The sequence below is a fragment of the Lissotriton vulgaris genome, chromosome 11, assembly GCF_964263255.1.
Source record: "Lissotriton vulgaris chromosome 11, aLisVul1.2, whole genome shotgun sequence".
In the NCBI taxonomy this organism is placed as follows: domain Eukaryota; kingdom Metazoa; phylum Chordata; class Amphibia; order Caudata; family Salamandridae; genus Lissotriton; species Lissotriton vulgaris.
In genome coordinates this window covers 90,115,892-90,128,344 of record NC_141699.1, presented here as the reverse complement: position 1 = coordinate 90,128,344, position 12,453 = coordinate 90,115,892, and the positions used below count along the sequence as shown (strand labels likewise).

The 12,453-nt window shown below is 46.0% G+C and overlaps 1 protein-coding gene across 2 annotated transcripts in view; it reads right to left on the bottom strand.

Annotated features, from left to right (window-relative positions):
- The window catches only part of SMARCB1 (SWI/SNF related BAF chromatin remodeling complex subunit B1), a 73,122-nt gene that overhangs the window by 24,634 nt on the left and 36,035 nt on the right, over positions 1-12,453 (bottom strand). For both annotated transcript variants that reach the window (XM_086942747.1, XM_086942746.1), the window contains exons 4-6: positions 9,866-10,003; positions 5,811-5,938; positions 4,273-4,439 (exon numbers count right to left, since the gene is read on the bottom strand). In XM_086942747.1, coding sequence (XP_086798873.1) covers positions 4,273-4,439; positions 5,811-5,938; positions 9,866-10,003 — 433 coding nt within the window. The remainder of the gene's footprint in view (positions 1-4,272; positions 4,440-5,810; positions 5,939-9,865; positions 10,004-12,453) is intronic.

The following is a 12,453-nucleotide window of genomic DNA, read 5'->3' as shown; positions in this document are numbered from 1 at the left end:
CAGTTATGAAGTGGCTCGAAGGGAGCGGACATTAGATAGGTCAGAACCAGGTTCAAGTCCCACTGAGGCATCACAAAAGGAACAGGAGGGAACATATGAGCGATGCCCTTCAAAAACCTATTTACAACTGGGGACTTAAACAAAGAGGGCTGATCAGGGAGCCTTAAGAAGGCGGAAATGGCAGAGAGGTAGCCCTTTAGAGTGCCCAAAGCAGAGCCCTGCTGGGCAAGAGATAGAAGAAAGGAGAACCTCTGAAAGAGGGGCAGAAAGGGGATCCAGAGCCTTTGTTGTGCACCATGCCACAAATTTGTTCCACCTGCAGGCGTATACCGGTTTTGTGGAGGGACGCCTGGCTGCCAGAATCACATTACAGACTTCAGGAGGCAATTTAAATGGCCTCAACTGCCGCCGCTCAATCTCCACGCATGTAAGTGGAAACTGGACAGGTTCGGGTGGAGGACCGTCCCCTGCTGCTGCGACAGAAGGTCCTCCTGAAGGGGCAGACGAATCGGGATACCAGAATCTTCGTGCCCAGTCCGGAGCCACAAGGATGACTTGAGCCCGGTCGCACCTGATCTTCTTCAGCACTCTCGGCAGAAGTGGTATAGGCGGAAAGGCGTACAACAGACCACAACTCGACTCGCGACGAAAAGCGTCTCCGAGCCAGTGCCGCCTTGGAAATTCCAACGTGCAGAACCGATGACATTGCGCGTTCTCTTCTGTGGCAAACAGATCTAACCAAGGCTCTCCCCACTGTTGAAAGAGGCCTTGCGCCACTTCAGAGTTCAGACGCTATTCGTGATCCATCATGCACCAACAGCTGAGTTTGTCCGCCCTGGCGTTCAGGGAACCGAGCAGGTGTTGAACCAACAGGGTCACGCCCTGATGTTCCAGCCACTGCCAGAGGCGCAGAGCCTCCTGGCATAGGGTCCACGGCCCCACCCGCCTTGTTTGTTGCAGTACCACTTGGCGGTGGTGTTGTCCATGAACACCTGCACTACACTCCCCCGGACAGAGGGGAGGAATGCCTTCAGTGAAAGCCGGATCGCCCGCAGCTCCAGAAGGTTGATGTGGAGCCGGGACTCCGCCGGAGAACAGAGGCCACTGATCTCCGCCTCTCCCATGTGGCCCCCCCAGCCCTGGAGGGACGCGTCAGTCACCACTACGTGCTCTGGTTGGGGTTGGGAAAGGGATCTGCCTCTGACCCAATCGCAGTCCGTGAGCCACCACTGCAACTGTCTTGCAGTGCCCTTCGAGATCAAGACATGGTCGGACAAGTTGCCCTGATGCTGTGCCCACAAACTTCAGGTCCCACTGCAGAGCCCGGATCTGCCACCTGACGTGATGCACCAGAAGGATGCAGGAGGCCATCAGCCCCAAAAGCAGCAGCATCAACCTGACCGAGACTCGGGATAACAGCTGAAAGATCGGAATCAGAGCCTGAATATCCCGAACCTGCTGTTCGGGAGGATAAACCCGAAACTGCGCCGAGTCTAGAACCGCCCCGATGAAGAATAGCTTCTGAGAGGGACACAGGTGTGACTTCGGCACATTGATGGAGAACCCCAGCAGGTGCAGGAGGTCGGCCGTAGGTTGGAGGTGGCTGACGACTGTCTAGGGCGAGCCCGCCTTTAACAACCAGTCGTCGAGGTAGGAGAAGACTGAAACCCCTAACCTGTGCAGATGAGCTGCGACCACCGCCATCACTTTCGTGAACACCCGTGGGGCACTGGTAAGGCCGAAGGGGAGCACAGTAAACTGAAAGTGCTCGTGCCCTACCGTGAACCGCAGGTAGCGCCGGTGGGCCGGCAGGACGGGATGTGGAAATAAGCGTCCTGCAAGTCCAACGCTACCATCCAGTCTCCCGGGTCCAGGGCAGCTAAGACCTGAGCCAGTGTCAGCATCTTGAACCTCTCCGTCCGGAGGAAGCTGTTGACGTTCCGCAGGTCCAAGATAGGGCGTAGGCCCCCTTTGCCCTTCTTGGGAACCAGAAAGTAGTGGGAGTAACAACCACAACCTACTTCTGGCCCAGGAACGCGCTCAATGGCCCCCTTGGCCAAGAGGGCCGTAACTTCCTCTCGCAGAAGATTAAAGTGATCCTCCGACATGCAATGGTACTACGGTGGCATGGCTGGAGGGGTCGCTTTGAAGGGGAGGGAGTACCCCCTTCAGACGATTTGCAGCACCCACCTGTCCGATGTGATGTCGCGCCAGTAGAGGAGGTGATGGCGAACCCTGCCCCCCACTGGCGTCACGTGGGCCTGAAAGCTCGGACTAGGAGGACTTTGAGGCGAATGCGGATGTGGACTGGCCTCGCTGTTGTCCCCGGGCACCGCCACGGCGGTTACCACGTCCGCCACCACGCTGGATGTTAGTTTGCGGCCCGTGGCTGGACGTGTGGGGACTCCCCTTCCTTGGCCACTAAAGGAGCGAAAGGCAGCAGTTTGCTGGAGCGGGGCCGACTGGCCCAAGGACTTGGCCGTAGCCCTGGGGTCCTTAAAGCGCTAAAGAGCACTGTTTGCCTTGTCGCCAAAAAGGCGACGGCCATCAAACGACATGTCCATAAGGGTGTTTTGGACATCAGCCGAAAAGTTGGCGGACCTCAGCCAGGCGTGGTAACAAATCGCCACCCTCGTTGCCATCGCTCTACCCAGTGAGTCCGTTGTATCCAGCCCACATCGGATGGAATACCGTGCCGGATCTCAACCCATGCAAGGGCTTGGGCGAGTTTAGTCCGGGCCTCCACCGGACATTGTAGCAGCACGTCCGCGACCGTGTCCCACAGAGAGTGGGTATAACGGCCCAAGAAGGACGCAGTATTAACTGACCACAACCCCAAACTCAGTGAGGAGAACATCTTCTTACCATACTGTTCGTACCTCTTGGATTCGTCCGTGGGGGACAGAGGACGAAGTCGTCCGTGGGGGGACAGAGGACGACATCGTCTGTAGACTGCGCCGGAGGCGACACCCTAGGGGCCGGCGCGGTCGACCTGCGACGACCCGGATCCAGATCCAGTGGGGCCCTGCGGCGTCGGGACCGAAGTCGCTGACGGCGCCGGGGCCGAAGCATCCAGCCCGCTTGGGCTCCCAGTCGGGGCGCCGCAGAACCCGAAGGAGTGAGCAAACTAATGGCCGGGTGGAAGGCGTCGATCTCCTCCGGCGTCGCGTTCTGACCAGGTACCAGCGGGTATGGAGCAGGTCGCGACGTGGGCAGTGTCACCCGAACCCCCAGCCGCATCGGGGGGGGGGGGGCGGTATGGGGTGGGACGGGGAGGAGCAGTCGGAAGAGGGATGCCGCTTCTTCAACTTCTTGTGCCTCTTACCTGAGGAATTGGAGCTCGAGGAGTGGTGTCGATCCTCCGAGCCTTGATAGCTCCGGCCCGCGACCGGTCCCTAGACCTCCTTCTGGACCAGGAACTCGAACAGCACGGGGCCGACTGACTGAGCTCGAGGCGCTTACGGGACTGCTCCCGCCTAGCCTTCGACGTCAAGGCCCAGCAGTCGGGGCACGACTTGTCATCATGGTCTGGCACCAAGGAAATGAAAAAACCGGCGACAGTCTGTTGCAGTCGACGCAGGGCTTAAACCCGGGCATCCCTACCGGCACCGTCTGAGTCGTTCGACTTCGAATAGAGATTAAAAATGATCGAAAAAGTTTGTCAAAAATTGACTAAGGGTACCACTTTTTCCGGATCGGCGTTTGCTGGCGCGGAAAAAATAGGGACTGACGTCAGCGAGCGAGGGCGGCGTCTAAGTACTCCGGCGACGTCATCCCGGCGCCGATGGCGCTGACGACTGACGCGGAGCCACAGACGACGCCTACCGAAGAGCAAGGGTACTGCTACGCAAAAGTTTCCGGATCCAGTCTGACGCCTGGGGATACTAAGGTAAGGAATCTAATACTAACCTGTTTCTTTCAGATACAGGGTATCTGCAAAACTTTCAACATCAAAAGTAATAAGTAAAGCTGCAAAAAACGTCAAAGAATAGTAAACAATATCCCTCATTGGATGGCATTCATTTACTGTCCTCACAACAGCTTCATTGCAGAGACGGCCTTGATAAAGTTGTGAAAATTCTTGTTATACCTACCAAAATCGAAAATAAAAATGAAAGTGCTGGGCCGCTCACATTCCCAGCAGTGAACTCTATCTTTTTTTTAATTTCCCTGAAAGCATGCCTTAGTTGAGAACTGATTCAAGGAGGTTAACCCCTTTCTATCAAAAGGGCTTTTCAATGTATCTCCCACAAACGGACCCTACTGCACTACCTTTATAATGACCCGCTGATCAGACTGGTCTTCTAAGATACTGTCTGTAGGATACGACTCAATTTGTTGTCTGATGGCAGAAGCAATTGCAGGGACGAACGTCAAAGGATTCAAATCCAAATCGTCACAGAGAATTTCTGCAAACATTTCTGGAGTCATCAGCTTCTCTGAGATGTGGATGAATAGGAAGGAAATAAAGAAAACAGTAATTTAGATGACAAGTTTAGTCCAATCGGTTTAATATTTAGGCAATTTACACTGAACCCCTAATAAGAACACAAATGATACACTTATAGGTTACAGTAGGGAAAGGAAAACGGGAAAAACACTTGAGGTGTTTCATCTGTAGCAAGAATGAGGTCAGGTTCATGATAGACCCAATGTGTAGCATGAATGAGGTACGGATCAGGAGAGACTCCCCCAAGCATCCATCTGGCAGTTCTAAATTATTTGTTCTTTCATATATTTATTCCACACACACAAACTTGCCTGGAGGTCCACTTTACAAAAATGAGACAACATCTGTAGTTTTGTGCAAATAAACAGTACTTCAACGTGCCAATTTCCTCACAGGGCAAGCACTGCTGCAAGGGAGGAACCCGCAAGATGCAGTCTATTGTGGCCTTTAAAAATTTTAATTGAAATATCTCCCACATACATCCATCGCATCACTGTTCAAAAAGAGCCTACAATGCATTTGATGAGAATACCCTAAATGGTTCAGGGTATACCCGTAACCATTGCTGACATAGATCAAAATTGTAATATTGTCTTTTTTCCACTCTATTTTACCTATGGCTCAGCATCATCATCATGGGCTACAGTCCAGGAAATTTTGTGGTGACCAATATCCAACAACCCCATTGTCACACATACCTATTCTAAAAATACCTATGACAATGGAAAAAGATTAACAGAATCATGAACATCCATAACACAAGGAACGCAATAGATTAAGTTGATCATAAAGAACATAAAAGAGCACCTGGATCATAAAGCCAAGAGGAAAACACACTAACATGCTGCTATAAACTAATTTCAGGAGCTGCTACATCAGGGGTATTGTGTGTACTTAAATTTTTAAAAAGCTGTGGCAGATGGATGAGAGACTCATAATATAAACAAAGCCCGGTTCCCCAGCTCTGTGGGAAGCTACCGCTACTTATGTCACCTTCCAGGTACTGTTGGACAACACACATACATAGTTTTTGCTCATTGAAGGGACTTCATGAAAAAAAAAAATTGAAAATGTTAATTTACGAAGATGACAAACATGAAGCAATGATAAACAGAATCAAATTAAAGTAGTTACCATTTAAATGAACAGAATATACGGCACCAGTAAGTGCATCAACTATACATCCAAAGAAGTGGCTTCATTTATTATTTTAATGTTAGGAAACCGTGCATCTGGAGCTTTTCACCATGCACATTTGACCACATTTACACAATGGAAGACGTACCTAGAGCACAGTGGCCAGTATGCCTCAAAAATGAGAAGAAGTTGCAGAAAAGCCAGCAAGAAATGCAGTGCTTACCATTCATGTTCCAAGTGAAAGCATCTCGCAGTTTCTGCCCATCAATCTCCATGTCGAGCCGTATTGGAACAAGAACCTCTGGCTGGGAAGCATTCTCGTGTATCACTGCTGGGTCATGGTCATCAAAACTTTGATGCAAAAAAGTAATAAAGAAAGAGGAAGTGAAAACCTCAAGAGTTCCTGGGCTCCATACAAGCAAAAAATGAGCATACTGCAGATGTATTTTTAATGCAAATAGGAGAAACTGAACTGATGGGCTGGAGACTTGAGTTTCAAGATCAATCTCCCCAATCAGCATGGCATGGTTTCAGCAAAGAAAAGAAAAATAGGATTAAAGTGAGCCAACTAAACTCTGCAGTTACTCTAAAGTGCTGAGGCAGTTGTTAGGCAGTATAAAATAAAATAAAATGGCTCCCGTGATAATTTAAGACTCTTCTTAGCCTGACCCATTTAGGCTTATCCTGTTTTACAATGTAGCAGCTCACTTTCATACATGCACACTTCAAAAGCAGTTCTCGGATCAACCTTCAGAGGTTCGTAGATGCTAGGACTTCTACGAAATGTTAGTACGGGCCAGCACCAGGATTATTCCAATGGTCCTTTTTGTGAAATTAAAAGAATACCATTGACACTTTTCACTGGAAGAGTCGGTAAAGCTCCAAACAATTTTTGGTGTTCCCTTGAAAAACTGTCAAACCAACATGTTTAACACCTTGGCTGCGCAGGATATTCCTCTGCTGGGCCATAATGATAATGGGTGTGGTCATGACGAGCTCAGCTCGTCATGAGCACACGAGCACCGTGTCTCATGACGAGCTGAGCTTGTCATGAGCACTGAAGAGGTTAAGTCAAAAGAACACCTATTCTTTGAAACAGGTCTAATACAGTTCGTCAAAATACTTCTGATTGTGAAAATTAGACGTTAAACTCAGAATGCTTATAACAAGTTTATCACAATTCATATTGTTCAACATAGTCCTTATTCAGGAATACTGCCAACCCCACTTGCCTGTAAGGGTTGGTGTTAGAGGTGGTGGGGAGCCCGGGGGGACAGGACATTTAGAGAAACTGAGTGAGGAAAATCAAGTGAAACTCCACATTCCCCAATGGTTAGTGACTGATAATTAAGTGCCAAAAGTTCTGACCCACGGAACACACCATCTGTCCACACCTTGCTAGCTTAGTCTACCCAATTATTCCTGTTGAAGTTCTTTTAGGTAAATCCCCTTAACAGAGACAACTCATTTGTGGCCAGCTTCATATTACTCCCCTATACTTTGGTAGGCGGACAATCTTAATGCATATATTCCCAGGAAGGGAGAAACAAAGGTAATCCAGCAAAAGTCCTAATTAATCCTGGTCGCAGTCAGAAAGAAATAGCTATCTTCAAGTAAAAGTTAACATCCAATGGAATCAGTGAAAAGGATGCTAAACCTGTCAAAGCGTCAGCAATCCGAACAACAAAGTCGTAATTAGGCAGAAGGTATTAGTTTATGAAAGTGATTTCATACACAGATGTGATACACCAGTATCTCAAGGTGAATTTGTCACTTTGAAACATAAGTTAAGTCAAATTCCCAATGGGAGTGCTTGACTTATCTTCTGATTGCCTGTTCAATTAAAATTACTTTCCATTGTAATTTGGTAGTTTTGAGGATGATGCAGTTTACAATTAGGTAGCTGAAGTGTGTTGGTATTGTTTTGGGTAGGTGGCTCATGAGGCCTTGTGAAGAATATGGTTCAAACAATAGCCTACGCTCATCGCTAAGTAGAAGGATGGTGAAGAAGCACAGGACATATTTCTACTGTTCACAACATTGACGTGGCCTTTAAATTGTTCATGGTAGAAACTTTAAGAATTAGCTGGCATAATCTAGCATGGCAACTGACATTCTTTTGGGTTTTAGCTGGTGTCCTATGCAGACTCATCCAAAACGGAGGTACTACTATTCGGAAGGAATTTTTCCTTTTGGTCTCTGAGCTGGGGGCCTCAGGAGCTTCGCACCCTCCCTACTCCAGTCACTAAGGTAAAAAATAAAAAAACACAACCTTAGAGGCCTTTTTGATAGCAAACGGTCTTTCGAGGGCCACATCGATCATATTACCTCTGCCTTCTTCTTTAGCATTAAATTGCTAAGGAAGGTTTTTCCCTTCATTCCACCAGATTTGCAGAAAACCATTGTATCTGCTCTCATTGAATCAAAGCTAGATTACTGTAATGCCCTTTTTATGAACATCCAGAAAATATTTCTTAATAAGCTACACAGTGTGCAAAATGCTGCAGCACGGCTACTGCTGGGTTTTCCCAAACATAAATCTGTGTCGCAATCTTTAGCTCAGCTGCATTGGCTTCCTATTAGGAAGCACATGGACTTCAAGGCTTTATGTATCATCTTCAAGTCTCTGCATAACATAGGCTCTGAATATCTTCAACAAAACATTCTGCGCTACATTGCAACCAGGCCTCTCGATCTGCATCAGCAGATAACCTAGCGACTCCTAGAATTAAAAGGTCTGCGTGGAGCGGCAGTAGTTTCTGTGGTCTGTACTGTCAGACTGAGGAACTCCTTGGCCTATAAGGAACACTGATCTGCTGACCTTCATAAAGGCACTAAAAACATGGCTCTTTAATCAATAATCTGTATTTGCTATCCGCTTTCAGAGGTCTCGACCTCTTCGTTTTGGCTCAGCGCCTAACCACCTCTGAGTATTAGAGCGCTTTATAAATCTTCATTTCCTTTTTAATTCATGCCACAATTTATGGATACTTGACATCTGACAACTTAGCAAACGGAAGCCTGAGTGAATCAACGGCAAGCCTAAAGTGGGATGATAACTTGTTGTAGAAAGTGAAATGTTCCCATCAAACCTACTTCAGCATAATATCAAGATTAAGGGCCTTATTTAGACTTGGGTGGATGGTCCACAAGGGCAGGTTAGGGTTGGCCTCTACACCCTGGTGCAGGAGCACCCACCATATCTGGAGATCCTCACCTGTCTAGCAGAATCTTAAAAGTGTGAAAGGAGAGGTCATGGCAGCTCTGTCCACAGTGCTGACCGTTTGCCTAGCACGTGCCATCTTTAATGAGCAGTCTCAACACATGTTTTTGTTCAGAGAAGACAGCACAAACCAGGAGGAGTTGTTCTATAAACATGTAAATAGCCCCATTATGCAGGGAGCTTTGTCCATGTGTGTGTGGGCCTTTTAATATTTTCCCTAGACTTTAGGAGATGGGCATGTAAATGAGCGACAGCAGAATAAAAAAAAAAAAATAGAGCTCTTCTCAAGAGAGCAGGATAACCGTCACTGTGACCGAGCAGTCCTGTGGCAGACAAACTAATGGACAGTTTGCAGAGAAAGTGAAAACTACAGTGTAACCCAGTAGTCCCTCCCCCTCATACGAGAGTGGAGGGAAAAACATGGGTTTGGAGGAAATTAGGACCCCCGGTTTATTGAATTACTTCTGTTATGTCAGACTTAAAAGGAGGCCTTAAGTTACTTTCTTTTAAAATAATTTCTTCGAAGAAAACAGTACTGCATATGATAAAATATCTAAAACAATAGCCTGCGGTCCAAAATGTTTTCCAAACATGATTTTAGAACTGCACAGGGAATTCCATTCACAGTTTATTACATTGGCGAGTTTTGAAAAGGATGGCGATTCAGCCAATAACATCAGAAAAGGTCAAGGAAAGGGCCTGGCCACAAAGGAATCGGGGTAGTTTTCAACTAAGATACACATTTCCGGTTGTATAGAGATAAAGTTCCTCTTTAGGCAGGTACAAAATAAGGTCTCTCTCTCTGTTTACATACAACCAGAGGCCAAAATCACAATTGGGTGGCTACAAAACTGTAGTCTATTCAGATGCCAGATGGTTATAAGTATTTGAGCTCAACTGGATGAGATCCAGTCAGAAACACAATTTGTTCCACCCAGTGTATGACATTAAAGTATTAGACAAAACTTCTCCCATTAAAGCTTAGGGATGGAATTTCTAATCTTTAAGCCTCATTGTCACAAGCCAGAAGTGGTCTCTCAGAAGACCAAACTTACCAAAGAGGGAAAGTTCTCTTCTTATCCCGGCCCATTCGATTTCTGTTGATTGTTGTGGAGCAAGGCACTGCATCCAAGTGATGGGAGCTGTTAGGCAAGGTTGGTACCCATTGGCTGTTCCTCTTTGCTTTCTGTTCTCTGTGAACATATTAAACAACTACGATAAAGAGCCTATTAGGAGAGCAAGTGTATGGATTTAATAATTTGGAACAGAGCCTGATAAATAGTAGCACATAAACAGGATTCCCACAGCAGTCCAGCCCTAAAAACATCATACGTATTCAACCGAACAACAGTTTTTGTCTTTATGTGGCTATATAGTAAGCATTGCAAAGCCAATATGTCTGGCCCCAACAAGCGTGTGTTTTTTTGGGGTGCAAAAATATACAAATTTGCAAAAGCAAACTGATGAAAAATACTAAACAGAAATGTAAAAATTAATGAATGGCCAGAAGCACAGGCAAGCCAGCCTTGGCACTAATGTGCACTCCTTTTCAGGTAGCTACATGTGATCAGGGAAAATGCCATCACTCAGTGCAAAGTGGCTGATCAGGATTACTTAAAGAAAACTCAAGAACCACACAGCCAGTATGTACTGCGTGGTCAACAGTTGTATATTACAAACAAATTTATTTTCATTTATAATCCATTTTCATTAGTTGATCAAAAACATGACATAAAAGGAAGTTTCTGTCAAGACAGTCAGTTCAAAAACATACAGTTATATGTACAATATATACAGATATACAGACATTTAAGGTAAATACTCAAGATTTCACGACACCAACAAGAACCTTCAAAGAAATTACATTACAAACTGATTGCGACATGGACAGCTTTTACACAAAGCACAATATTTACAAATGGGAAAGAACCAGTCCTTTGACTAGAATACCAGTGGACAGGCGGATCTAGAGGTGGAATGGGCTTGCCTGCCTGTCTCACAACAACTCACAGCCTGTGACAAGAAAGAAGGGTGCAGCTATGGACTAACACCACTTTCGTGGGCCCTTGCTGACAATCTTTAAAATATTCTACCACAGGTGTTGTGAGACAGACAGGCAAGCCCATTCCAACTTTAGATCCGCCTGTCCACTGGTATTCTAGTCAAAGGACTGGTTCTTTCCCATTTGTAAATATTGTGCTTTGTGTAAAAGCTGTCCATGTCGCAATCAGTTTGTAATGTAATTTCTTTGAAGGTTCTTGTTGGTGTCGTGAAATCTTGAGTATTTACCTTAAATGTCTGTATATCTGTATATATTGTACATATAACTGTATGTTTTTGAACTGACTGTCTTGACAGAAACTTCCTTTTATGTCATGTTTTTGATCAACTAATGAAAATGGATTATAAATGAAAATAAATTTGTTTGTAATATACAACTGTTGACCACGCAGTACATACTGGCTGTGTGGTTCTTGAATTTTCTTTAAGTAATCCTGATCAGCCACTTCGTTCTGTTTATCAATTGTTGAGATCCAGGCTGGTCAGTTGTAGGATCAGATACCTTCATTTGTATACAGATCACTCAGTGCAAGACAGTCAATAGATGAAGTATGCTAGCCCTCTTCCCCATGCCGTGGTAGGTGGAAGCAAAATGTGCAAGACACTTGAACAAACCAATTGACGAAGAGGTCTGACCAAAAAAAAACGGTATGAATGCGTTATAAATAAATACATAAGTTAGAAGTGCAAGTTTCTTATAACAACCTATTTCAAAAAGCTGGAGGTCAATCATGTGACAGTGATTTAGTTGGCAGCATAAATGGAAAGGACAGGTGCGAGCAAAAAAAGGTAAAAGTGTATGAAGAAGGGCTACATTAGTCAACCTTGCACGCAGGTTCATTAGGAAACCCTAAACTCATCAGAAATTATGGAGGGAACAGAATGCACGAAGCAGCAATTCCAGAATTTGAAGAATGGTCTGGAAAATAAATGCAGCTAAAATAAAATACATTCAGCCACAGACAAACCAGCCATAACATGTGTAAGCAAAAGATAGTAGTCTCAAACAAAAGGAACTTCTACATGAATTGTTCGCACAAAGTGCAAATAATAAAAGGGGCAAAGGCAAACCCAATGTGAACTGGGATTGAAAGGACAGACACTTCAGTTAAATTCGGACTTAAAATACTGTTGTTTTGAGGTTCCGTGACGGTTCCGTGACGACTTGAACCCGTGTTTTCAAGTTTGTCGGAAATACATAAAATTAGTATCAGCGAACCGCAAATGATCCATTTAGTATATCCTAGTGTTTTCGCTACGCTACGAGCAAGAGCACTCCTTCCACTGACACATTTCTGATATACACACGGCATCCATCTTAGATCGTGGCCGCCATTTTGTGGTTCCTTGCCCTCACATATGCAATAGCCTCTGATCATTTCATTCACTTCACTTTGATTAAGGACACGTAGCCTTAGCCGGAGATTCACCTCTTACATGACACGTGCACCTTAAACCAGATCACGCTGAAGCTGCATGACTCGACAAAGGCTGCCTCCTCTGCCCGAGGCCAGCCCACCTGAACTGGTTTTCCTGTCCATTGTACCTGATCATGATTAGGCGGCCGAAGCCGGTAGCCTTG